Source organism: Tursiops truncatus, chromosome 1 (genome assembly GCF_011762595.2).
Source record: "Tursiops truncatus isolate mTurTru1 chromosome 1, mTurTru1.mat.Y, whole genome shotgun sequence".
Taxonomy (NCBI): Eukaryota; Metazoa; Chordata; class Mammalia; order Artiodactyla; family Delphinidae; genus Tursiops; species Tursiops truncatus.
The window spans coordinates 139,918,316-139,946,297 of record NC_047034.1 but is presented as its reverse complement, the minus strand read 5'-3'; the positions used below and the strand labels follow the sequence as shown (position 1 = coordinate 139,946,297).

At 46.3% G+C, this 27,982-nt stretch overlaps 1 protein-coding gene across 2 annotated transcripts; it reads right to left on the bottom strand.

Annotated features, from left to right (window-relative positions):
- Positions 1 to 181: 181 nt before the first annotated feature.
- ECHDC2 (enoyl-CoA hydratase domain containing 2) lies at positions 182 to 27,926 on the bottom strand. 2 transcript variants are annotated; one of them, XM_019937783.3, is made up of 10 exons: positions 27,683 to 27,926; positions 14,893 to 14,960; positions 14,735 to 14,822; positions 12,237 to 12,323; positions 11,311 to 11,403; positions 9,826 to 9,885; positions 9,423 to 9,610; positions 4,905 to 4,955; positions 3,446 to 3,493; positions 182 to 2,588 (listed from the first exon to the last, which is right to left on the bottom strand). In XM_019937783.3, the coding sequence occupies exons 1-10, from the start codon at positions 27,813 to 27,815 to the stop codon at positions 2,511 to 2,513; spliced, it is 894 nt and encodes a 297-aa protein (XP_019793342.2). In that variant the 5' UTR covers positions 27,816 to 27,926; the 3' UTR covers positions 182 to 2,510. The 2 variants fall into 2 exon arrangements, with proteins under 2 accessions (XP_019793342.2, XP_019793343.2); XM_019937784.3 differs by having other exon boundaries at positions 9,826 to 9,882; positions 27,683 to 27,925.
- Between the last annotated feature and the right edge of the window lie 56 nt (positions 27,927 to 27,982).

Sequence of the window (27,982 nt, the reverse complement as noted above, 5' to 3'; positions counted from 1 at the left end):
ATCCCAAATCAAGTTGGAATCATTCTGGGAATACCCTTTCAGCAGTTTTGAAAAATCAAGCCCTGGACTCTGTGTGAAGACCTGTGAGCTTGTGTTGGAACAGCTATGCCAGTTACTTTTCTCTAGCCCCGACCAATTTCTTAACTCTGAGTGTTTGTCAGAGGAAAGGAAAAAGAAAGACTTACGGGGAAACTTTGATATTTATTATTAAATTTCATGTTTGAAAGAATCTCCTAAGCTGTTATTCCTGGTTATATGAAGCCACTGGAAAAGAAGTACATGAAAAAGTTATAGGAAACATACACATATAAATGTATTGTTTGGAAGGCAGAACTTCTGTTGGAGGGGAGGAAAAAAATTATTTTTAATAGATACCAGAGTACCTTCCACTCGTTGGGTGGAGGGAAGAGAAATATATTTTTATGATTTTCGATAGTCTACCTTTGACCTTCCTTCCTCCAGCGTTACACGTTAGACTGAGTAAGCGTAACATTGTATGTGATTGGGTGTGCTGGTGGGGCATGGTCCGAGTTAGGACTGAGAATAGAGTGTTCAGATGAAAGATTATATGGGGATTATAAATCTCAATCCCTCAATCCCTCAAATTTTTAATTTTTAATTTGAGTTATGACTGTGACCAAAACTGAGAGGAAATGGAAGGGCTGTGCCAGACGTGTGAAGAGGTGCTCTTACCTAATATGGAGATGAGGAAAATAGTGAGCTTCTCTGAGAACCAGCCTCAACCACAGTATAAACTATCAGAAGCTTTGGTTTGTGTCCTCTGCAAACCCACTCTGTGGAATAGAGTATGAAGTCCTTCCTCACCTTATTATTGACAACTAACAAAACATGTTTTAGCATTCATCTGTTTCAGTTTTTCAAAGAAATAAATTCCTTTCTGAATTAGTAGCTTATTTTAGGACTAGATCTTTGTGCTGTTAGCTGGCCAGACTCTCAACTGGAATGCTGTATACCTTTGTTTGGAATCAGATGAGGCTTATTCTTATTGTAAACCATATTTCAAACTATTGCTCACTGGTGACTGGATAAGAGGAATTTGTAATCTGCTTCCTTCTGCAGTCCTGCAACTACACAGTATTTTCTCTCATTCACTCTTTTGCATGATTCAAAAGGCTGTCTGACTTTCCTGACCTGAGTTCCGTGCGTTGGAACATGCTGTTACCAGATACTAGCTTAGGCTAATGGGAGGAGGGTGGGTGGGGAATAGTGCCTGTTGAGGTCCAGTTCTACACTGGGCACCTCTCCAAGTTTTGTCTCATTCACAACAATCCTCTGTGATAGTTGAGTTTTATCCTCCCTATTTAACAGATGAGAAAGAAGAAGTTCAGGTTACTTTCCTGAGTAGATAGATGCTGCTCATGCGGTTGCTGCTGATTGGAAGACTTGGGCTCTTCTGTGTTACTCTCCCTTTCAGGAAATGAGCACAACTTTGGGGCACATTAGTATTTAGCAGCAAGTCAACAGTGTTATTGGTATGTGTCCATGCCCGTGGCTTAGTGACTTCTGAGTCTGGCCAGGCGTAGGCGCAGAAAGCTCAGGTCAGTTAAAGAATGACCACGTGGCTGTCTCTTCCCCTGCCTTGGGGCACAGAAGGAGGGCTCCTGAGACTAGTGTGCACATGTCCATATCAGCCACCCTTTATTTCTCAGTGTCGTCATCTTGCTCACTTTTGCTCGTGCTGTTCCCCTCAGGCTTCCTCTTTTTCGCCTCAAATGCCTATTGATCCTTCAGCTTTCAACTCCAGTGTCACCTGCCCATTTCCTGACCTTCCGTGTTGTCCATCAGAGTTAATCGTTCCCTTCTCAGCACTCCTGAAAGCTATTTAATGCTCCATCAAAGATTTGCCTGCCACGTTACAGTTTACAAAAGGTTTTCACAGCAGTGATTTCATCTGGTTCTTAGAAGAACATTGTACATGCATAATAACTCACGTTTATTGAACATCAGGCGTTTTATTATTTGTTTAGTCCTCCCAACAGTTTCATTATAGATGAGGGGGCTGAGGCACACAGTGAGTAACTGGCAGAGAGCTGGGCCTATTCAACCACTGCCAGGGTTTCCTTATTATCTCTGTTGTACAGAGGAAGAAACAGGGCAGTTGAGGGTGGTTCTTACAACCTCCTCTCATCTCTGGTGAGCACCTAATAACTGAGAGGCAGAGGTCAGGCTTGAGTGCCAGCGATATAAAGGCCCAGAGGGGTCTGTTTTGTCCTTAGTTGATCGTTCTATTAGGGAGAGACAGGTATTCTCCAAAGCCAACCCGACGCCAGTGATTGTCTAGCCTGGGTGAGGAATGATGAAGGTAGCGGTAGGCGGCATAGTCAGCACCTTCGTGCCAGGCACCGTGCCAGTCACTCTATATCGATCATCGTCCTTGTGAGGAAACTGAAGCCTAGAGGTGAAATGAGGAGGGCAGGCGCGCTGCACGTTTTCCTTCCGGATCCTTCCCTGTAAGGTGTGCATTTCCCATGCGTAAGGTTCAAGGGAAGTCACTCGCCAACAAATCTAGGGGGCCGCTTCTCCCTGAAGGCAGCCATGCCTTCCAGCCGATCCCGGGTCGGGATGTTCTGAAACAACATACAGAGTGTTAGTCTGTGGGAGCAGGACCAGAGGCCAATACTCGCTCAAGCTTGTTCAATGCATGACAAGGACAGAATCCAAGTCTTTCGCTGCCTCTGGACTCCGGTGTTGCAACACTGGAGGCCCATGCAACAATATGGGCCTTGATGGCTCCTTGGTCTCCTGGGGAAGACAGGCTGCCTCTTCAGCACCCGAGGCCTGTCACACTAGCCTCTCTTTGCACACAGCTTGCACGCCTCCAGAGAGCTCACAGTCTCGTGCAACAGTCAGAAATGAGGCTACTCAGTAGAGAAGATAGATTAGGCTTTGCGGTAAGAACTCTGGCTTTGAATCCTGGTGTGTAGTTGGTTCACACTACGTCCTACAAGTCCCAGGACCCCCTGTTTAGGAGTATTTTCGTTATTTGTTAACCTGGAGAGTAATATTTTTGACTCACCCAGGAGTGAGGGGCTAAATAGGTCAGCCCCAGGTTTATTGCCCCACCATCGAACACACACAGCCTACAGGTGAAAACCAAGGCTTTGATGTCCCACTCCAGCCTGGCGTCTACAGTAGCCGCTGGTACAGAGATCGCATAAGCTGCTATTCTTCTCTCTCAAGTTCCTCTGTGATTCTCTGGGCCCCCAGGTAGAGCAGGATACACCACCATTAGATGGCTGAGGAAACAGTCCCAGAGAGGAGCAGTGTGGCTCCCCTGGGATCACCCCAGGCTGAGGAAGGAATGGCACAAAGACTGACTCTCTGGGTTGGGAGGAACCTACTGAATTGGTCATATAGTACTTAAGGCCGCCCACTGTGGCCCGGCTTCTGCTACAAGCATGCAGGGCTGGTGGCAGACACATACCTGGGCATAGCATATCCCTTCAATGGCCATCCCTGATGCAATGTCCACCTGCAAGAAAGAAGTTGTGCGTGGATCAGCCTGACCTTGCCCATCCCCATCAGCACTGGGCGCCAGCTAATCCTACTTCCTACGCCACTTCTTACTGATTATGGATTCTTCCAGCAAAGAATTATTGAGGCTTACTGTATGCCAGCCCATATGAAGAGAGATGAGATGATAAGGAATCCCCTACCTGGAGAGGGAATACCATTCCTAACAGTGGTGAAACAGTGCTGGGACGAATGCGGGCTGTGAGAACAGCGGGGAGGATGACACATAGCCTGTAGAGCTGAGGAGGGTGTGCCTGAGCTGTGCTTGCACAGCCAGTGTTCCCTCCTTGCCGTCTGGCTGCCTCCCCATGCCTCCTGTCACCCCTATTAGTGAACTGTGCTGGCTTCCCATTGCCCTGAGGACTAAGGCCTTTATGACTTGGCCCCTGGCAACTTCCCAGCCTATATTGCACAGTACTTGCTATTGCTACCACTTACAAGCACTATTTTAAGAGAAGTACCTTTCCCAACAGGGGTTATTTTCCCTACTGTACAGCTGAAGAATCTGAGGCATAGAGAGGTGGAATGATTTGTCTAAGGGCACAACAGTATGTGGAAAAGCAGGTCTTTGAACCCAGATGGTCCAGCACCAGAGCCTATGCCCCTAACCTCCATGCTATGTTGTCTCACTCGTCCCTTCGTCCTGTTCTGTCAAGTTGCTTATTTATACACCTCTGTGTTTTTCCTCACACTTGTCCCTATTTTTTGGAAGTCTCATCCACCCTAAGCCCCAGTTCTAGAAAACATTCTCCAACTCAGCACTGTCCAATACCGTAGCCAGTAGCCACATGGACAGTGCAGCTCTCACCTCTCCAGGGTGTCTGCTTGGTCCCCTTGACCCTTTATTAGTGATTTGTGTCCGTCCCCCTCCCCACCTTGGGGGCAGTGACCATATTTGACTCATTTCTGGGTCCCAGTTCAGGTCTAGGTTCAGTGTGTGATGACTGAATGAATGAGCTGATGTCTAGGATGGGTTAGCTGCAGCCAAGGCCCCACACCTGAGCCCGGTCCACGAGGCCACATTACTGACCAACACAAACCCGAGAACATGGACTGGGAGCCACGCAGACCTGGATTCTTGTTACTCCCTTGTTCTGGGACCCTGGATAAGTCTTACCCTTTCTGAACCTCAATTTCCTTCTCTCTCCAAGGGCGAGAGATGAGGATAAAATGTCATTTGGAATATCACCTGGCCAAACTTGATTTTGTAGGTAGGTAAAAGCAAGGCACAAAGAGAGAGGTCAGACTCCCGAGTCCAGTTCCTGAGCTCTTTCCAGCTGTGCTGTCCATCTGTTTGCCATGAAAGCACCACCTCCCAGCCGCCCCACTGACTTTAGTGGGGCCCAGGTTCCAACCCAAAACCCTCTCACCTCTGTTCCTCGGTCAATGGCTACTTTGCCCAGCCGCACAGCAGTGGGGGCCTAGGGAAGAGAAGCAGCTTGGTTGAGGAGGGGATCAGTGCTCATGGTTAGGCACACAGCTCCACGGTGGGGGAAGAGGTCTGCACAGAGATCCAGCTGTTCTACTGACTGTGTTAAGTTTCGTTAGTTTTAGTACCTGCTACTTCTCAGCAGATGTTCCTTTTCTATAATGGAGGAAGCCTAACTGATCCCTGACCCTCCCAATCGTGACCATCCGGGGTTCTTGTCATTTAATCCATCCCTCCAGCATGTACAACATTTTCCAAATGCTTTCCCACCCACAGACTTCTCTAATGGTCAAATGGTGCTGCCCATCCTTCCAGGATGGTGCCATGTTTAATCGAGGCTCAGGGTGGTGAAGCACTTGGCCACGTTTGTCCAGTGAGTCAGTGGTGAAGCTTAGATCTGATTCCCAGTCACCTTTCCCACTGCTGCTCCCTTCCTCTACCTCTCTCATCTCAAGCCTCTCCTGCGAGCAGGTTTTCCCCCAGTAGGGTGAAAAACGGTCAAGATTAGGAACTTGGGCTTTGGAGTCTGACAGGCCTGGGTTGGAACCCTGAGGGGGCATTTTGCAAGAGCATCCAAGTGGCCGTCTTTGCCTCACCGGCCTTGCTTCCAGTTAGCTTGTGCCACAGCAGGCCTGGCACTCCATCCCCAGCCCCACTTCCAGGCAAGGAGTGCTTTTGCCTCCTATATTATTTGAAGTTTTTGTATTTGTATTATTTGAAGTTTTTCTTTATCAGAAAAAGAATGATTTGAAAAGTCTGTTAGCATAGAAGCCATAAATAAAAAAGCTAGCTACATAAAAATGAAGGACTTCAGACTGTGAAAAATACCACAAATAAAAGACAAAAATCAAAAACTGGGAAAATATATTTGTGATACTGTGACAGAAGAATTTCCGTAACAAAAAGCTGGTATAATGTTTTTATAACATTCACAACAGTATGAAAAGTTAGTTCACAGAAAAGAAATACAGGCACAAGGTATGCTCAGCTTTACTTTTAAAGAAACGTAAATCAGAACAGTGAGGTGCTCCTTTTCACCTCAGACTAGGTAAATTGTAAAGTGTTGGTAATGCCCATTATAGCTGAGATTTAGGAAAGAGGTATTTGCATACATAATTGATAGGAGAGTAAATTGGTACAATGCTTCGGGAAGGCAGTTTGACAAGAACTGGCAAATTAGGTGCACATGCTCTTTCATGTTGTACCTCCATGTAGGCATCTACTTCCAGAAGTACACTAAGATGTACAGTTATCCACTCCAGCTATTTTTCAGGAGCATAAAGATGTAAGCAACGTGATGTTCCTCATTAGAGTACTGGTTAAATGAGGGCACGTCCATACCATGAATGAAAAAGTGCAGCTGTTTAAAAGAATGGGGTTGATAAGTATGTGCTGGAATGGGAAACTCTCCAAGGTAGTAGGTAAAAAAGAAAGGTGCATACTGGTTTGTATATTATTCCATTTGTGTAAAAGGTGTTGGTATGATGTGCCTTTGGGGAGAAGGGTCAAGAGAATGGAGAACTTCACTTTTTTGTTTTATACTTTTCCATACTGTTTGAATTCTTTTCTATGCATATTTTAATTTCATGTTTTTTAAATGTCTGTTAGAACTGGATTAGCCTCTAAAGGTGTGTTCCTTGTTCCCTAAACCATCTTAAAAAGAATTTAGAGTCATTTAGATATGAGTATATGTGCATAATTTATATTGTACATACAATGAATATTTCTGGAAGAGTGTGCAAACTGGCAACAGTGGTCATCTCTGGGGAGACGGACTGGGGAGTTGAGCGATGTTTTGGTGACCAGCTCTCCCGGTTTGCCAGTGACTGAAGGGTTATTAGGACATGGGACTTTCACGTTGAACCTGGACAGCCCCAGGTAAACAGGGTCACCCTACTTTTGATTTTTACTTTATGTCCTTCTTATTCTTCTGTTCTGTTTGATTTGCTTGTCATGAATATATGTTATTTAACTACTGATTTCTCATCACAGAACATTAAAAACTACATAGCTATGTTGTACTGTGTTGAAAACACACGTTTCTGAGTGTGTGTGTATGTATGTGTGTGTGTATGTGTATATATATATATATATACATATATATGTAGTTGACCCTTGAACAGCCCAGGGGTTACGGGTACCAACCATCCATGCAGTGGAAAATCTGCGTATAACTACAGCCAGCCCTCCCTATAAAGAGTTCTGCATCCGCGAACTCAGCCAACCTCAGATCGTGTGGTACTGTAGTATGTATTTAGCTGAAAAAAATCCATGTATAAGTGAACCTGCACAGTTCAAACCTGTGTTGTTCAAGGGTGCCCTGGGTGTGTGTGTGTGTGTGTGTGTGTGTGTGTGTATATGAATTATTAGAAATATGATTGATCATTTCATGCTGTTTGGAAATGAGAACAGTGAGTCACGCTGGCCACAGTATGTTCCATCCCTTTGTTGTTCAAGTAGAAAACGTAGCCAAATCCATATTCAAAGGATAAGGTATGTTTATTATTTAAAGGGAAGATCTGAGTGTTAAGTTGTGGACCTTGTGTTTATTGACAGTTTTTTCTGGGCTCTAATCTCTGCAGCCACTTGACTCCTTAGTCTTAGTAGTTTGTCCGCTAGAGGGCAGCCATCTACCACACCACCCTTTGTGCTCACCCCATCCAAGAACCCTTTCATCCTTGGCACCCAGTTACTCAGCTGGAAGTTAAAGATTCATTTTTCAGGTTGCATCGAAATGTCCTAGCATTTGCATTAGTGATTTTAGTACTAGTTTTTGGTATGCTCGTGTTTTGGTATACAAAGCTGCTTTTAAATACTGAAATACTAGTAATTATATTAGTAGAATACCGTTATTTCAATATACTGAAAAATCTGAAGCTGAATCATCTTGAGATAAGCTCAAAGACCCAGTTATTTAGTTTATGCGGAAAGATAAGCCCTGTAGTCTACAAGTCTTGCTGGATAGGCCCCCTCTGTGGAAGTGTAATTAGCTACTGTCCTGAGTCATTCAGAGTTTTGTATTAGTTCAGAGACTTTCTGACCAACTATAACAGAAACATGACAGCATTAAAATTAACAGCATCAGACTCTCCATTTATATGTGCTGAAACTATCAATAAAAAGAAGACAAAAGAAATGCTTTCTTTTAAACCAAATTCACTATCAGCTTTTTATAGTCCCTGCCCTCAAAAAAGACCTCAAAGTTATAAAAAGAGGCAGCATTATTTAAGGAAGACAGTGTTTTTTTTCCAAAATAAAATACCTCTTTTTTACTCTTCATGATTAATTCAAATACTTTTCTCTGTTAATAATATTAAAATGGTAGAGTATGGGTAACAGTTTTATAGGCTTCTATTTTAACTTCGTTTTGTAACGTCTGTAATTTTTTGTATTTGAAATGCATTATTTAGTTTGTTTTTTTAAAAAATCGTACACATTCTGCACTCTTTAAAATAAAATACCAGTTTTTTTATTATGCAGCATTAATGCCAAAATACCAGTTACTGATTTTCTTTCTGGTATTGCAGTCACTTTCTTTGACCTTGATGAACGGTCACTTACCTTTCTGGGTCTGTTACAGCATAGATACAATGGGGATAATCAGCTCAACTGGATTGTTCTAATAGTTGGGACACTATTAAAGTACCTTGGATTGTGTCGGATGGATGAGATGCTCCGTATGGGCTAAGTCAGTATTATAAATTAGCAAAACCTAGCTCCATTTCAGCTGCTTACATATCTGCAGAAACTTGGGACCTCCCTCTGGGTCCTCTTAGAGGAGTGAGAAGCCAGCAGAGCCTCTCAGGTACTTGGAGATTACATGTAGGCAGGGCCTAAACCTACTCCCTGGGTCTCTAAACCTTTTGGGAGACTATGCTCATAGGCTATTTGAGGATTTTAAAAAATGAATGGAGCTTAACATGTCCTACATCATGTATTTCAAGCACTTTTCCACCATGTAGTATGGTCGGAAAGTTGAGCTGGTAGTTCTTTATCTGCTTTAGAATCTTGCTTTTTCAATTTTGGGGACATTTTAATGCAGTACTGTCCAATACAGTAGCCAGTAGCCACATGTGGCTATTGGCATTTGAAATGTGGCAAGTGTAACTGAGAAACTAAAATTTTAATTTTAATTTAAATAATGTGGCTAGTGGCTGCCTTAGTGGACAGCACAGGTAGAGGATATTTACATCATCTCAGGAACTTGTTTTACTGTGCTGTTCTGAGGATTTTCAAGCCTATTTGATTCCAGTCCCTCAGAACTTAATTTTCATTTTAACTTAAAATCTGATTTCGTTTACTGGATGGCTGAATGGATGCTAAAACTCCAAAGAGGGTTAATTTTATAAATCTGGGTAGATGGATCTTATGTGGCTGCACGAGACGCCGTTGCCCCCTGGCCTCCCCACACATGCATCCCGTGTGGCACAGGCCCTCCTGTGCTGGGTGATCACCAAACCTGGGGCAGGATCTCCTGGGCCAGTGCTCGTGCCCGGTGGTAGGCGGCATTGCCCTCCTCATTCTGGGCCACAGCATGGTTCACCAGCCCCAGAGCCTGGGCCTGTGACCCGCTCAGTCGTCGGCCTGTGAAGATGAGCTCCTTCGCCAGGGCCACCCCCAGGCATCGAGGCAGCCTCTGAGTCCCTCCTGCCAGGATGGAATAGGGGTGGTGAATCTGCATGGGAAGTGGGAGGCCAGAGAAGGCCCAGGCTGGGAGTCAGCCAAGACCTCTCAGAAGCAAACTGAGTTAGGTTGGCAGGGCAGAGCCCAGAACATAGGGCAAAAGAGGAAAGTAGGGAATTATGCTGGATAGACTGGAGTTGAACAGGTAAAGAAGGATGGATGCTGTGGGTTGAGGTTACCTGCTCCTGGGAGGAGTCCTCGGGTGGTCTCAATCAGCCCCATGACAGCTGAGGAAGCTGCTTAAACAAAACAGAATGAAGCCCCAGCCCTACCTTCCAGCACCAGTCCCCAAGGAGAAGAGATACCGCCTGTGGGCTCTGCTCACTCCTCCAACCAGCCACTTCCCTCGTGGTGTGGCCACAGCCAGACTCCCCCAGATGCTGCCTTTGGAAGAGCCCTAGCCTGGAAGCCAGCAGGCCCAGGCGCTCATCCTACCTCCCCTACTCAACCAGGCAAGTCTCTTACCCTTTCTGAGCCTCATGGGTGGGAAGAAGACGACTACCCCTCTTCTGCCTACTCCAGAGAGCTGCTAAGGATCAAGTGAGGTAATGGTGCTTGGAACAAGGAAGGGGTTCCTAGAAGGTGCCCGACACCTATTTGTAAGTTAATGGATTCTCTGTCTCACGCATCCTTAGGTCAGGTTTGGCCTAGAGTGTCGCTGACTCCTGCTCCCACCAGGTATTTTTCCCAGCTTTTTGTCAGCCTGAAAATTTCCTGTATTCCGGTCCACATCCTCTTTCCCCAGTTCTGCTTCCTCTGACAAGCCCTCCTTGAGGTGTCCCACCACACAGGCTTCTGAATTCCCTCAGCACAGGCCACCGGAACCATGCAGTATGGGAGGGAGGAGTTGATGTTCACCCTCCTATCCACCAAACCCTGCAAGTTAGTTGCCTTAAACATAGGCAGGTGAGAAGCAGATCCGGGGCTGTGACCTGACCTGGTATTTTGATGCCTTCTCTTCGATACGCATCTTGTAGATATAAGCTCCCTCTATGCCTGGGGTTACACATTTTTAAAAAATGTTCTTCCTGGATGGCGGGAGAAAGCAATGAGGGGAAGAGAGTAGCACCGTGGTGGCACTCAGACTTTCTCTGATTGCCTCCAGGAGGGGCGCACCTAACCACCAAGACGGGAAGGTTAAAAAGTGATCGATTATCTTCATCCTCCCCTCCCTCCACTCTTCAAAGCTCAGTTTCTCTGAACTAGTAACGCAAACCTTTTTGGGTGCCAGTGAACCAGAGGGCAGTGTTCTTGCCCAGGCATGTTTGTGACTAGCTGGGCAGGTGACAGACCGCCCCCACGGCTCACCTTTGCTCAAAACGTGATTGAAAAAGCTGGCCTGGACAGAACTGGAAGGTTGAACAGTTAGTCTTTGTCCCCAGCCTTCCCTCTGTGTTCTTTTTGCTGTCATGTTAGCAGTTGCTCTGGGGTTGGTGGGAGCAGTCCTGAGCGGAGGGCAGCTGACTGAGAAGGATGGGTACTGCCGCAGTCGGGCCAGGCCAGGAGGGGAACCAGCTGCTGCCTGAACTCTCTGTCCCCCACCTTGCCTTTAGTTCTGTGGCTGCTTGGAAAGCCAAGAGCAGTGGCTGACTGCAGAATCCCCAGAATTAGCCTGTTTCACTCTTCCTTCCCCAACCTACCCCACCTCTCCCCGTGCCCAGTACCTGCCACTCGGAGGTCACAGGCCAGGGCGAGTTCCAGGCCTCCACCTAAGGCAAACCCATCCATAGCTGCAATGGTGGGCGCAGGGAAGGCTGCTGTGGAGATGAAGAAAGGCTCAGCCTGCGAGGCCCTGGCAGGACCCAGACAGTGTCTCAGGGAGGGGAGGAGCTAACTGGTTGGGACAGAGGGCTTCATTGGTCCCAGGTTTGGGGACCTTACCTGGTACCTCAGCCAGGTTACCTTAGAAGTTGGTTTTCCTACTGGGGAGAGTTGTGTGATCAGCTGGGGATCGGGAGTGGGGAGATGGACAGGGTAATCTCCTGCTGGCCTCCCTGGGACCAGCCTTTTTGCACTCCCTTCTTATTCTGTGTGCCAAGCCCCATACTGAGTGCTGGGAACACAACTGAATCAGACGTGGGGAAGGCAGACCTGTAAACAGGCAATGATGACCCAGGTAATCAGTGCTCTGATAAAGGAAGCTTGGAGGATGGATCAGGGACAGCTTCCTGGAGGAGGAGGCACTGGTGGTCTTAAAGAACGAGTAGAAAGTTCAGATGGCCAAGGAGGGATATTCCAGGCAAAAGAACAGCCATTGTCAAAGCCTGAAAGCATGCTTGGTGAAACTTGACTCTGAAAAGGCCAGGCTTGCACCCTGAGGGCACAGGGGTTGGGGGTCATAACGAGCAGGGCACAAAGGCTGAGAAGCCAGGGCTCCCTCTGGGAGAAATGCCCTCTGAACCCTCGTCACACCCTCCCCCTTGTAGAATTCCTTGTTCCCTGCCCCTGCCGCCCCCCCGCCAATCATCTGTCTCTCCACAGAGCTCACAACAGAAACTGTTCTGTCTTTAGAGTAGAGTGGTGGGTGGGGTGAGGCTGGGACCAGCAGGGCCCCGGAATGCCCTCCTCCTCCGCACTCCAGGACCCTCACCAATCTCATTCATCAGGCCTCGGAGCCGCTGGACAAAGACCCCCACCTCCGCCTCACTCATCTGCTCCCGCTCCTTCAGGTCTGCACCTGCAGATGCAAGAGTGACAGCCCGTTACTGCCTCCCAGGCTGTCAAAGGATCCAGCAAAGGAAATCTGAAGAGAAGCAGCCAGAGAGGAAAGAGAAACACCGGGAAAACATGGTTAGGGAAGCCGGGGGCGGGGAGCGGTGGTGGTCAAAAAAAGGAGAGGTGCAACAACAACAAAAAGACTGGATTTCATCAAAATTAAAAACTTTTGTGCATCAAAGGACACTATCAAAGAGAGCAAAGACAGCCCACGAATGGAAGAAAATATTGGCAAATCATATAACTGGTGAGGAATTGATATCTAGGATATATAAAGACTTCCTACAACTAAAAACAAAACCAAAAACAAAACCCACAAAGGACAAAGGACTTGAATAGATATTTCTCCAAAGACGATAAGTCAGTAAGCACAGGAAAAGATGCTCAACATCATTAGTCATTAGGGAAATGCAAATAAAAACCACAATGAGATACCCCTTTACACCCATGAGGATGGCGATTATAAGCAACAACAACAAAGAAGTGTTGGCATGGATGTGGAGAACACTGATGCATTGCTAGTGGGAATGCAAAATGATGCAGCTGTTGTGAAAAATATTTTTGTGGCTCTGTATGGTCCAGCAATTCTATTCCTAAGTGTATACCCCAAAGAACTGAAGGCAAGGACTCACACAGATAACTTGCACACCAATGTTCATAGCAGTATTAATCACAATAGCCTAAAGGTATAAACAAACCCAGGTCTATCAACAGATGGATAAACAAAATAAATGTGGAAAATAAATATATATATATATAATTTATATATATATAAGATGGAATATTCATTTTTAAAAAGGATAGAAATTCTGCAATATGCTACAACATGGATGAACACGAAGGACATTATGCTAAGTGAAATAAGCCAGACGCGAAAGGACAAATATATGATTCCACTTGTATGAGGTACCTAGAATAGGCAAATTTGTAAAGATAGAAAGTAGAACAGAGGTTACCGGGGGTTGGGCGAATGGGGAGGAATTGCTTAATGGGTGTAAAGTTTATTTGGGGTGATGAAAATTTTCTGGAAATGGACAGTGGTAATTGTTGAATAACCTTTTGAATGTACTTAATGCCACTGAATTTTACACTTAAAAATGATTAAAGTGTAAATTTTTGTGTAATATATATATTTGACAATTCAAAAACTATGTTAAATAGTAATAAAAATGTGTTAGTTATTTTTTTCCAGTTTTATTGAGAAATAATTGACATACATCACTGTATAATTATTTTTTTTAACAGAAGGGGTTGGTGGGGTCCAAGGAGGCTGAGAGGTCAAGTAAGATGAGAACTGAGAAGTGAGTGCAGGGCCCAGTGGCATGGAGGTGGGCAGGGACCTTGGTGAGAGTAGTGACAATGGAGGCGTCATCAAAGGCCAGATGGCAGGGGCCTGAGGCGGGAGTAAGGGGTGAATACAGTCTTCGCAAGTCTTAGATTATCCAAAAGTCAGTTGGGAGAGCCCTTGGAAGTCTTTGATTAGTTCCAGCCCCTCAGTGAGAGATGGGGAAACTGAGGCCCAGAGAGGGACAGGGACTAGCCCAGGGTTCCAGAGCAAGTCAGGGGCAGATTCAGACCTGCAGCCCCCCTACTTCCCTGTCCTTAGCTGGGATAGTGAGGAGTGGGGCTAACAGGGGCATGAAGTGACCATGATAGAAGAGGTCAGACAGAGGTGGAGCCAGAGGAAGAGGCCAGGGGAGGAGGAGGGCCTCAGCCAGGGCAGCGGGGTCAGGCAGACTGGTCCACATACTTATCCTGCCATGGCAGACCCCGAGCTGGTCGCCGTGATCTGGACAGCTGAGACCTAGGGACTGAGCCATAACTCCTTGAAAACTCCTAAGCATCACGCTCCTCCCACCCTAGCCTTCCACAGCCTCTTCCCACCTCCCCAGTGCCAGTTCTTAGCTCAGCTCAGCTCTCATTCATTTGCTTGTTGTGGGCCTGGATGCGGCATTTCTCATCTTTGAAATGAAGTGCGTGGCGAGGACCAAATGGTGCAGAGACATTGAAGAGTTTTTTTTGACGGACTGAGATCTTGTAGGTGGGCAAAGGGGCACAGAGTCCCATCTTGGCCACAGACCTTGTGAATGTCTTTGGACTCAGCTTCCTCATTTCCTCAGTGAAGGGTCAGAACAGTGCGTGGTGCAGCAGGAAGAACAAGGATTCGGGGATCAGAGAGGCCAAGTTCAAACTGAATTCTTAACTATCTGTGTAACCCTAGGTAAGGAATTTTACCGCTGAGTTCACATCTCTAAAATTGGAATAATGAGTCCTGTGCTGGAGCTGACCTAAGGACCCCGCCCCCCACAAATGCCCTGCAGGCCGGGGGGAGCCCTGCTGAGCCGCGGCATAGGGGCTGGAAAGGAAACCCACCTGCACAGAATACACCCTTCACTCCACTTCTGAAGATCAGGACACGCACTTGCCGGTCCTCCCGCAGCTGGGCCAGAGCTTCCAGCAGCTGCAGAGGAGACTCCATCAGATACCTCCCAATCCAGCCCCAGCCCACCCTCGTGCCCACCCTTTCTCACCTCACTAACGAAGACGTTCCCCAGGGCATTGCGGGCGCTTGGTCTGTTCATCAAAATCTCAGTGATTCCTGCAGGGGACAGGGCAGCCTTGGGTGAGCCAGCTGCCCTGCTCACTCCTGGGCTGGGGCCTGGGATCTGGGCACCTCTACCCTCAATGAGCAGTGTAACTTGGGGCAAGTCTCACACACCCAGGCCTCAGTTTTCCCAACCATAAAATGGGGAGAATAACTCTTGCCCTTTCTGCCTCACAGAAGAAGTAGAAGGGCTTGTGAACCTTGGAGCAACATGGGGAGAGAGACAAGAATGACTGCCACAGTGGTTCCTGCCTGCTTCTGCCATTGTGAGACACACACCCCACACACCCCTTCTTCAATTTCACGTATCTCTCCATTATTCTTTTCTCCATAGCCGGACTTCTTCCTCTTGAGCTGAATGAGTTATAATAATATCACCACCCAGAAACCTCCTCGTATGCTCTGACTCGTTCATTGTTCCCTCCTCCCCCCAAAAGTAACAACTCTCTTGACTTCTATGGTGATCACTTCCATGCATTTCTTTAGTTTTATCACACAAATGTGCATCTCTAGACTTCAGAGTTTAGACTTGCTAATTTTCAAAAATAGTGATGTGTCTTTAAAAAGCTTGTTAAAATCCTCAGGTTCTGCCTTTAGTCCTGTCTTTCCCTCAAAAGTTGTTTGTTGGGACTTCCCTGGTGGTCCAGTGGTAAGGAATCCGCCTTCCAGTTCAGGTGACATGGGTTCAATCCCTGGTCGGGGAACTAAGATCCCACATGCCACGGGGCAACTAAGCCAGCATGCCACAACTACTGAGCTTGCGAGCCTCAACCAGAGAGCCTGCGTGCCCCAAACTACAGAGCCCACACGCCCTGGAGCCTTCGCGCCACAACTTGAGAGAAAACCCTCGCGCCACAACTAGAGAGAAGTCTGTGCACCCCAACGAAGAGCCCGCGCCGCAATGAAGATCCCGGGTGCCACAGCTAAGACCCGATGCAGCCAAAAATAAAAATAAAAAAATAACAATAAGGAAAAAACCAGAAGTTATTTATTAAAGAACCTGGGGCATTTGACCTGTAAGGTGTCCTGCAGCGTGGAATTCACTGATTGGACACTCATGGGGCAAGTGACCAGGTTCCTCTGTCACAGGATTTAGCAACTAATCCAGAGGCTTGAGCACACTCACATTCCGTCCCCTTTGGCAAGAGAATAACGTTTGCCCTACCCGTGTGATATTCTTTCACCCGCGACAGTCAAACTTCTTGAAAGGGTTTTCTGTACTCAATCACTTTCTTGCCTTCCATTCACTTAAGCCTTCTCCAATCTAGCTCCCACCCCGTCACTCAGCAGAAACCATTCTCACCAAAGTGACCAGTGTAACCACATCACTAACCAAGGGACATGTTTCCATCCTGGTCCCAGGCTCCTCAACGGTTAACTCTGCTGACAATACACATGCTCTTCCTTGAACATTTTCTGCCTTGGCTTTTTTTTTTTTTTAATAGATTTAGTTTTTTCAGAGCAGTTTAGGTTCACAGGAAAATGGAGTGGAAAATGCGGAGATTTCCCGTAAATCCCCTGCCCACTGCACATGCATAGTCTCCCCCACTATTAACGTCCCCACCAGAGTGGGATATTTGTTACAAAAGATTAACCTACATGGAAACGTCATTATCACCCAACATCCATAGTTTACATTAGGGTTCACTCTTAGTGTTGTACATCCAGTGGGTTTTGACAGATGTGTAGTAACATATCTGCCTTGTGGCCCCATGTTCTCCTGGTCTTCCTCCTACCTCTCAGATGATGCCTCTGCACTTTTCTAGGTTTTCTTCTACCCAATTTTAAAATTCTTAATTCATTTATTCAACATATATCTATAATAAGTAAGTCCTGGGAATGCAATGTACAGCATGTGACTTTAGTTAACAATATCGTATATTTGAAAGTTGCTAAGAGAGTACATCTTAAAAGTTCCCATCACAGGACTTCCCTGGTGGCGCAGTGGTTAAGAATCCACCTGCCAATGCAGGGGACACGGGTTTGAGCCCTGATCCGGGAAGATCCCACATGCTGTGGAGCAACTAAGTCCGTGCGCCACAACTACTGAGCCTGTGCTCTAGAGCCCGTGAGCCACAACTACTGAGCCTGTGTACCGCAACTACTGAAGCCCGCATGCCTAGAGCCGGTGCTCCACAACAAGAGAAGCCACCGCAATGAGAAGCCCATGCACCGCAACGAAGAGTAGCCCTCGCTCGCCGCAACTAGGGAGAAAGCCCGTGCGCAGCAACGAAGACCCAATGCAGCCAAAAATAAAATAAATAAAGTAAAATTACTTTAAAAAAACAGTTCCCATCACATACAAAAAAATGTAACTATGTGTGGTGATGGATCTTAACTAGACTTACTGTGGTGATTAATTCACAATGTATACAAATATCGAATTTTGTTGTACATCTGAAACTAATATGTCAATTATATTTCAATTAAAAAGCCCCAACTCGGGCTTCCCTGGTGGCGCAGTGGTTGAGAGTCCGCCTGCTGATGCAGGGGACACGGGTTCATGCCCCAGTCCGGGAAGATCCCACATGCTGCGGAGCGGCTGGGCCTGTGAGCCATGGCCGCTGAGCCTGCGCGTCCGGAGCCTGTGCTCCGCAACGGGAGAGGCCACAACAGTGAGAGGCCCGTGAACCACACACACACAAAAAAAGCCCCAACTCTTACAAAAAGGTAACTCCATGAAAGAAAGAAGACATACAAATGGCGAATAAGCACATGAAAAGATGTTTAATTTTATTAGTATCAAATAAATAAGAGTTTAAGAAAAGCATAGCACCCAGTACAACGACTAAAACTAAGAAGACTGAAAATAAAAACCAAGTATTGGCTATGAAAAAAACCCCTTACATATCTATTGAACAACTATGATACATAATAAATTGTGGGAGTTATAAGTTATGTAACAGCCCGTCTTCAAGGTGCTTACAGCCTAATACAAGTAAATGATAACGTGAGGTCATAAGTAAAGTAAGTACATGAAGTACTATAGGATTACAGGTGGCAGCTCATAGATGGGAGCATTTGAGCAAGGTGAGAATAGGTAAAACTTTTCATTTGAAGAGTGAGGTATGATGGGAAAAATACCACAGGTAAGAGACTACTCAATTTTTTAAAAAAATTATTGAAGTATAGTTGATTTACAATGTGTTAATTTCTACTGTACAGCAAAGTGATTCAGATATATATATATGTGTGTATGTGTATATATATATATATATATTCTTTTTCCTATTCTTTTCCATTATGTTTTATCACAGGATATTGAATATAGTTCCCTGTGCTATACAGTAGGGCCTTGTTTATCCATTCTATATATAATAGTTTGCATCTGCTAATCCCAAACTCCCAATCCATCCCTCCCCCTCCCCCTCCTCCCCCTTGGCAACCACAAGTCTGTTCTCTATGAGAGTACTCAAGTTTTTAATGTTGAAGTTCCTGAAAGGTCAATCCAAGATCTCTTTATTCAGTCATTTGTACAATTACAAATTTAACAATTTGTACCAGACACTGATGTCAGAGGCCAGAGCAGACCCAGTCCCTCTCCTCTTAGATCTTACAGTCTACAGAGGAGACAGACATTCAACCAGTAATTACTATTTATGATGAGAACATGGGGGGAAAAAGGACAAGGAGGTGAGTGGTATAGAGGGGGCAGAGGGGGCCCCTAGTGTAGAAGGTGAGCAGTGACTTGCCAGAGGAAGAAGTGACCTTTCAGCTGAGAGCTGAGGAACGAATAGGAGTCAGCCAGGCAAAAGTGTGTGTGTGTGTGTGTGTGTGTGTGTGTGTGTGTGTGTGTGTGTGTGTGTGTGTGTGTGTGTGTGTGTGTGTGTTGGTGGGGAAAAGCCCATTTCAGACAGAGGGAGTGGTACAGATGAGGGCCAAAGTGTGTGTGTGTGTGTGTGTGTGTGTGTGTGTGTGTGTGTGTGTGTGTTGGTGGGGAAAAGCCCATTTCAGACAGAGGGAGTGGTACAGATGAGGGCCCTGAGTATAGCAGAGCAGGGTACTATAGGGTTTGTAGAGCTGGGCCTCTTAATGTTTTTTGGCTAGGCCTGAGAATTAAACCAACATAAAACAGATTAAGAGGAGAAAAGCACACAAATTTGTATAAGTTTTACATAACATGAGAGCCCTCAAAAGGAAATGAAAACCCCCAGAAACGGTAGAACCTACATGCTTTTATAGTAGGCTGAAGAAGGAATGTCAGTTGTGGAAGAGTTAACTATGTGGGAGGCTAAAGGAAGATAAGGCCTGTTTGTACACAGTTGTCTGTTTGTACAGAATTCTCTTGGCTTCAGCTCCCTGTTGAAGAATGTTTCTTTTCTCCAGGTTCAGGGAGGGCATCTTTCACGTGGGAGTTTTTATCTCCTGTTTTCAGTAAGCAAAGGGGAGATTAGAATGCCCTTCTTGCATCTGCTGTTTTTTTCAAGTGCCTTTAGCTCAAAAAAAAAAAAAATCCCTATACCAATGTGGCATATTTTTTTTTGGCGGGGGGGGGACATTGTGCCACCTTTTAGTGTCTTCCAGAACCGGAGGAGTTCAGAGCAAAGGGAGAGCAGTGTGAGGCAAGGCAGAAGAGTCAGGAGGGCTGCACTTGCTCATCTGCCCCTCTCCTTCACGCCTCCCGTGTACCTACCTCCTGTACACTCAGGACTGCCCTGCGCACCTGGCCAGCTCTCCTCTGAGCTCCGAGCCTGAATATCCAGCTGCCCACTTGACATCTAGACCAACATGTCAAGAAATGATCACTCTTTCTCCTGCTCCTTTGGTGAGCGAATGACATATCAACTCAGAGTTCTGTCATGTTGCCTCCGTCTTCCTCACCCTTGAAGTTTACTTAGTCTCCCAAGCGGCCAATTCAACCTCTTAGATCTCATACCTATCAGCTCACATCCCTCCCTGCAGCCACTAACCTGGTGGGCTCTTTCTTCTATTACGTGGATCCCTCAACTGGCCCTCTGCCCTCAGTCTTGCCTCCCCTTCCCCCTCCACGTTCGTTCCCTCATCTGGGTCAGAGTCATCTTTCTTACCCAAATCTGACCATATTCTTCCCTTCCCTTTTCATCAAAATTAAGTCTAAATCCTTAATACCACCCCAAAGACCCCCTACCATCTGGCTCTTGCATCTCACTCTGGCCTCAACTCACCTGCCAAATCTGGGTCAGGTGTGGGGAAGAGAGAACAGCTCTGGGCAGGGGCTCAAATACTCTTATACCTTCTTGGCCATTTCCCATCCTGTAAAGTGTCAGGATGGACTAGAGGAGTGTTTACCAATCCTCTGGGCTTCAAAGCCCCCTTATTATTTTCTCTCAGCGTGTTTAGCTTTGAAGAACAAACAGGATTTATTAAGATGGCATTCTCAGTGTGAGTTGATCTGAGACACGGAGAAGGGCCAATGAAAGTTTCAGGGGTCTCAAGGGACAGGGTTTCCAGCCACAGTTAGAGAACTGTGGTCCAGGACAGAGAACTGTAACATGCAGGCTAGGTGGGCTTCTTTAGCCTCCCCAGAAACCTTCATAGAGTTCTTTGAGCCCAGCAGGCCTGGAGGTCCCACTGAGGAACTCAGATGTCCCAAAGATCCTCTCCAGATGAGAAAATGCTGCAACTTTGGGGAAGGGAAACTGTGGTGGATACAGAGAAACCACATCAGAAGGGTTGAGGAGAACAGTCTAGGTCCAAGGTCATTGTGGCAGACAGACCTTAGAGTGGCCCCCATGTTCACATCCTGCATAATCCCCTTCCCTTGAATGTGGACAGGACCTGTGAATTGCTTCTAACCAAGAAAATACAGGTAAGGTCATAAAATTATCACTTGTAAGATTAGGTCTAATTATATGGCAAAGGTAATGAGATGTTACTTCTGTGATTAGGTTATGATGTATATAAGACTCTATATTACTAGCATACACTAGAGAAACTAGTGGACCTATGGAGAGGGTTGTGTGGCAAGGTACTGTGGTCAGCCTCTAGGAGCTGAGAGTGGCCCCCTGGCCAAGAGCGAGAAAACAGGACTTCAGTACTACAACCACAGGAGATGAATTCTGCCAACAGCTGAGGAACTTGGAAGCAGACCTCTCCCCAGTTGAGCCTATGATGAGACCACAGCCCCCACCAGCTCCTGGATTGCAGCCTGCTAAAACCCTGAAGCAGAGAACCCAGCTAAACTGTGCCTGGACTTCTGACCTACGGAAACTATGAGAAAATAAATGTGTGTTATTTTAAGCATAGAGTTTGTGGTAATTTGTTACATGGCAATAGAAAACTAATACAGTCATGACGTCTTGGGATTGACAGAAACTTTGCTCTCTTCTCTTTGCTTTCCTGTTCTGTCTTTCCTTTTTCTCTGGCTGACTCTCCCACATTTCATCTCTATTTCCCTCTTTCAGAATGTAAATGTGGTGCTTGGCTCAAGTCACAGCTCAGTCACATACCAGCTTCATGGCCTTGGGCAAATTACTTTACCCTTCTGACCTTCACTTTCCCGATCTGTAAATAGAAATGCTAAAAAGGTGGTAATGAAGATTAAAAGAGATAATGCCCACAAGTGCTTAAACATAGTCTGTGGGTATTGTGAGTGGGGAAGATGCACAGAAGCTGGGGAAAGTCTAGGGCCCCACATGAGCTGAGAAATCTAAGCTGGGAGCCCTGAGGAGCCAGACGGGGTGTCTCTGGCTTTAATTCATTCACCTGACAATGTGCAAGTTGTACTACCACATGCCAGGCCCCAGAGAAATAGAGAGGACTCAGCCATGGTCCCTGACTTCTTAGTTGAGCCCCTATTCTGGGAACCTTGCCCTTGCTGGGCCCCAGTAGTGCACTGCACCCCCTCTACTCTTACCAGACCCCTCCATACCACTGGCTGATGATTTGAATTCCTTAGCAGATGACCTAGAGTCACACTGATGGGATGGTCTGAATCACCAGGTGATGTGGGTGGGAGTCAATAGAAACTACTGGGAGATAGTATAGAGACCAATTGGTTTAACAATCCCTTACTATATAGAAGGGGAAACTGAGGCCCAGAAAAGAAGAGAATTTGCCAAAGTTAATAGTTGGACCCAGCTAGCAATTCTCACTCTCAAAGAGCTAACAACTGATGAGGGAGACAAGTCCAGACACAAGGGATGTAAAAGGAAAATGGTGGGGGGGTGTAATTCCAGAAGGATTTACAAAGGTAGAGAGGAAAGAAGAGGACCGAAGTCAGGGGCATAGTTAGAACAAAACACTGAGGTGGGACAGCTTGAAATGAACAAACACATGGGTAGAAGAGATAAGGTGACAATGTCAGGTTGTGGTGGAGAAACTTGAACATCCAGCTAAGGAGCTGAAGTAGAGCCATAAGGAAGAGTGAAGAGTGGTTAACAAGAGTTAACCAAGAGTGGGTTAACAATCCCATTTTCAAGGACAACAGGCACAACGTGACTATGCTCTGGTGACATCATGCCAAGTGGAAGGCAGAACGGGTGGCTTCTAATGGGGTGGTGGGGTGGTTCTCCTGTGTGTGGGTCCCCTCCTCATGCCTCCTCCACTGCTTCTCATTCCTTCCATATGCCCTCTGGCAGGGGCAGAGGCTTAATCTCCTGATGCTTGTTATTTGTGGATAAAAAATTCCCCTTTTGTACAAGTGAGCCCTAAGGTCTATGACCCGTGGTAATTTTTTAACTAATGTACAAGTCTGTGTTTTGAGTCACTGAATTACCAGAAGAGGTAGTGATGACCTAATAGTTGAGAACACAGGTTTTGAAATCAGAGCTGGTTCCAATTGCTTAACCTCTCTATTCCTCAGGTTCTTAATCTGTAAAGTTGGGAGAATAACTATAATTATTTCAAGGCAAGCGCCATTACCAGTTTGGCAGTGAACTAAGCATGAGAGTAAGGGGTATTGTCTAACACCAGCAATCCCACATAGCCAGAGAATTCTCACCAAGTGATGTAATCGGACACTGGAAGCCCCTACATGTCCATCAAAAGTGGGGGATGCACACTAGGGAGTAGTATACAACAGCAGGGAGCAAGGAACAGATTTATATGGCAAAGCAGCTCTTCAAAACTTGGTATCAAGTGGGAAAAAGGAAGAAACATGAGATGTCTAGAATAGTGCCTTCTGTGTAAATTAAAACTCGGACACAAACAATGCTACATAAAACGCAGGGAAGGTTAGAGGGGTTGGACTGGGGAGAAAGTAAAGACAAGAGAAGGACCTTGCCCTGATGGTAACAGGCAGCAGACTGTGGAGTGTGAATAACACCACTGAATGCAAAGTTCAACCACCACCCCCCAGCACCACCCCTGCAAATAAAACTACCCCCAAACAGAAACAAAACAAAATAAAACCAACCAACCAACCAAACAAAACCCAACAGTGCTCAATCAATATGCTCTTAAGTTTGTTAATCAATATGCTCTTAAGTTTGCTAATCAGAGAATGCCAATATGACAAGCAGTTCACAATTGCTTTCTTCTTGCTTTTCACTAGAAGTTAAGATTTTTTTAAGGGTTAAAAATTATAATATGTAATCAAAGCTACTAAAGTGACAAGGGAAGCATTTCAGTGTGTAAAGCAAGTAGGATATTTGTTGTCAGCAAGTAAATATATAAAGACTGGAGATATTTTGTTGTTGTTGTTGCTAAAAAAAAAAAAAGAGGAAAATAATTTTGTCCTAGAGCTGATTGTTTATGGATGGGAAAAAATGGGACAAGTTAATATGGATCCAAGGGGTGATAAAAGGTTTGTGAAAAAGGAACTTTGAGAATAGAATTTTGTATGTTGTTAAGACTGATTAAGACTAGATTAAATTTAATTAGGTAAAGAAATTTTGTGATTAACAGTAAGCTGGTACCAGACTGAAATTTGGTTCTCTCTCTCTGTTAAGAGAACAAAGTTTTGGGCTTCCCTGGTGGCGCAGTGGTTAAGAATTCACCTGCCATTGCAGGGGACATGAGTTCAAGCTCTAGTCCAGGAAGATCCCACATGCTGCAGAGCAACTAAGCCTGTGTGCCACAACTACTGAGCCTGCGCTCTAGAGCCTGCAAGCCACAACTACTGAGCCTGCGTGCCTAGAGCCCCTGCTCCACAGCAAAGAGAAGCCACCGCAATGAGAAGCCCATGCTCAGCAACGAAGGGTAGCCCCCGCTCACTGCAACTAGAGAAAGCCTGCGCCCAGCAACGAAGACCCAATGCAGCCAAAAATAAAATAAATTTATTAAAAAATAAATAAATAAAATGGATAAACAATGACTGTAAATTAAACAGGGCTATGGGAAATCCAAGATGGCCGCTTGGCTCTTCCCGGCTCCCTGACAAACCTCATTTTTTAATTTGATGGGTTAAAGCCTTCCTTGGCTGGAGGGTTAATGCCCTCACAGTGAAAAAAATAAAAGATAAAAAATGTGTTTTCTGGGACTTCCCTGGTGGTACAGTGGTTAAGAATCCGCCTGCCAATGCAGGGGATACGGGTTTGATCCCTGGTCTGGGAAGATCCCACATGCCGTGGATCACCTAAGCCTGTGTGCCACAAGTCCACACGCTCTAGAGCCCGCGTGCCGCAACTACTGAGTTTGTGTGCTGCAACTGCTGAAGCCTGCACGCCTAGACCCTGTGCTCCGCAACAAGAGAAGCCACTGCAATGAGAAGCCCACGCACTGCAATGAAGAGTAGCCCCCGCTCACCACAACTAGAGAAAGCCCATGTGCAGCAACAAAGACCCAATGCGGCCAAAAAAAAAGAAAAAGTGTTTTCCACTTGCGGTATACCTTCTACAATCTCCAGTGGTCAAGACACCCACTTCACTGGATAAATCATACAAGCCTTAGCAAAAACTTCACAAACTTCTTAAAAGTATCACCATCGGGGCTTCCCTGGTGGCGCAGTGGTTGAGGGTCTGCCTGCTGATGCAGGGGACACAGGTTCGTGTCCCGGTCCGGGAAGATCCCACATGCCGCAGAGCAGCTAGGCCTGTGAGCCATGGCCGCTGAGCCTGTGCGTCTGGAGCCTGTGCTCCGCAACGGGAGAGGCCACAACAGTGAGAAGCCCGTGTATTGCAAAAAAAGAAAAAAAAAAATAAAACAAACAATCACTGTCACTAGCATTCTCAATCATCAGGCAAGGTTAACAAAATTAATAGAAAAACTGGACTCAGAACAAAAATTAATTACATGGGATTAAATGAACTGCTAAATATGATCATAATTCTTTTAGTACTTTTTGTCTGACATATTGCTAGCTTTTAATCTTTGTTTTTCAGATATAAAGAATCTCTTCTTCTCAAGCTAATTATGGTTTACAACAATTTGGTAATTTACACCTGTGGGTAAAATTAAAACATTTTTCTTTTCTTTCTTCCTGGTCCCTCCAGAAATTGGAGACCGTTTGGTTCTGAGCAGCCTTATCAAAATTGTTATTTCTTACATTACCAAATATGTGACTGAGCCTCTGCTAAAATGATAGTCCCATATAAGATCAATGATTGTAATGGTATAACTCTAGGTATGGGAAAAAGCAACAAGAGGGAATATTTTCCTGGACCATAAGAGACTAGACTAGTCTCAGGTGGTGCAGAGAATTTTGGGTACCACTAACGAGGCCTAGTCCAGTAACAACGCATTGTGTGGCCTATCAGCGGAGGAAATAAACATTCCTAGCGCTGTGGGACAAAACGGACATGAAATGCCCCCCAAACCATGGTCAAATTTATGGCCATGAAGGGGCCCTGCCGACTGGAAACTGGCACTTGCCATCTGCCTCAACAAAGATTAAATCAGGAGCTGCTGCAGCTGTTGACCTTCAACACCCCCTGAAAGGAGTTCAGGGTGGAGATCAGGAATCAGGCATTCTGTGCTCCGGGAAAAACTGGCAGAACAGGCCTTCAGATAGTTAGATATTTTCAGGTAAGGATTTTTATAAGCCCCAATTCTTGCATCTTCTCATACCTAGAGAAACACTAAAATTATTAATGGTGACAACTGCTTTGGTTTATATGTTAATACCGCATCAAAAGTTAAAACCTACTGGCTACAAGTCTCCTCGAAGTACCAGGTCTAGACTGGGATTCAGGCTTGTTCTCCGGAAAAAAAAAAGAGACCTATTTTGTCTATTAATGTTCAGGTTGTCACTCTTCCAACTACTTCTGAGTCTGTTACACCTACATCAATCACACTGGGCTAATAAAAGAGAACATCAAAAGATATATGACCATGCTAACGCTTCATTCCTTTGGACAGGGTAACCTAAGTGCTGACTATATCTGGACCACAGTTAAAGGAATGCTACCAAATGTATCCTGGTTCTTACTCCTGCTTGGGCCTCTGGTTACAATAATTCTTTTACTGTGGCTCCTGCCTTTTTTTTTTTTTTTTTTTTTTTTGCGGTTTGTGGGCCTCTCACTGTTGTGGCCTGTCCTGTTGCGGAGCACAGGCTCTGGACGCGCAGGCTCAGTGGCCATGGCTCACAGGCCCAGCCGCTCCTCAGCATGTGGGATCTTCCCAGACTGGGGTACGAACCCGTGTCCCCTGCATCAGCAGACGGACTCTCAACCACTGCGCCACCAGGGAAGCCCGCTCCTGCCTTTTTAATCTACTTGTTAAGTTTGTCTCTTCCAGATTACGATAGTTTCACATCAAGATGACGGTGACGCAGAGATTCCAGCCACTCCTCGGAACAGATCTTGCCGGAATAACAACAGAAGTCGCCCTGGGACCCCTTAGTGAGGTAGGGCGAGAGCTCCGTGACCCCAACTAGGTAGGGTCTACAAGCCCCTTTCCAGCCTGCAGAAGCTACAGAAGACAGACCATTGCCCTTCATCCTCCCAATAAAGATTTCTGAGGGGTTCACGTCTCTCAGGGGGGATTTGAGGTAGGATATAGATGGGCCCCTGGGCCAGACAGCTGGCGTTTGTCAAGTGGAGTAAAACTGAAGCTTTGTTCTCACCCAGACAATCCAAGGACAAAGCTAGTGGCAGAAGCTGAGCTCTGCTGGAAGAAAGAGATAAGATGACCACTCCTGAGGTCAAGGAAAACTTCCCTGTCTACACATGGGCAGGAAGGCTCCGTGGGGGTGAAAAAGGAAGGAGGTGCCACCCCATAAAAAGTGTGGTGGATCCTCTGGTGGGATCCATCTTAGCAAAAAGTTGCGCACGCGTGTTGGGGAGAGCCCTAGGGCAGGTCAGGTGTGGAAAAGAAAGAAGATAATTGGCCAAATGTAAACAAAGACCTGGAAGGACTGTCCTATATAAGTAATTTAAATCACCTCTTTACTGTGCTCCTCATTAGAGGAAGCCCGTACTCTTTCTCTCTGTGTATTTCTGCCTAGCTTCTGACTTAAACTGCTTCTCTGTGTGCGCTCCCATGTTGTGCTGTGTCTCTAATAATAAACTTTGTACATGTTTTTACAGTTTTTGCCTCCGTGAAACATTCTTGCTTTCAAATGGGGGAAAGCGCCAGGGCCACTTTGCTTCTAGCCTCTAACCGCTCGCTGGTGGTCTACTGGCTAGGATTCCTGGTTTTCATCCAGGTACCCAGGTCCAATTCCTGGGCAGGGAACTAAGATCTCTTCAGGACCGTTCACTGCTGTCTCCGAGATCAGTTTCAGTCTGCTCCGGGGCAGTGGGCGCGTTGGTCATGGGTCCCGCCCCGGCAGTAGTGCCAGGCGCCGGGAGGGCCTCGGACAGCCCGCCAGCGCTCGCCCCAGCCGCCTCCCGGGCCTCCCAGGACAGAGCACTTACCTTGGTCTGGACCCGCCAGAGCGCACACTTGGATCTCGCGGTTTGCGGCCGCGAGATTGGCGGCGCAGCCACGGGCCTCAAGGGGCCTCCGGGGGCTCGGAAGGCGCAGGGCGCTGGTCAGGACGCGCAGCATTCGGACGAGTCTGGGAAGGTGCCTCTCGGCCCCTCCACCACCCCCTCCTCTCCGGCTGAAAGCTTGCCGCTCAGCCCCAGGCCTTCGTAAACCGCGCCGCCTATGGGCCGAGAGGCCGGCGCGGCTCTCTGAGGCTCTTGGAGACCGGAAGGCCTGGGTAGGAGAAA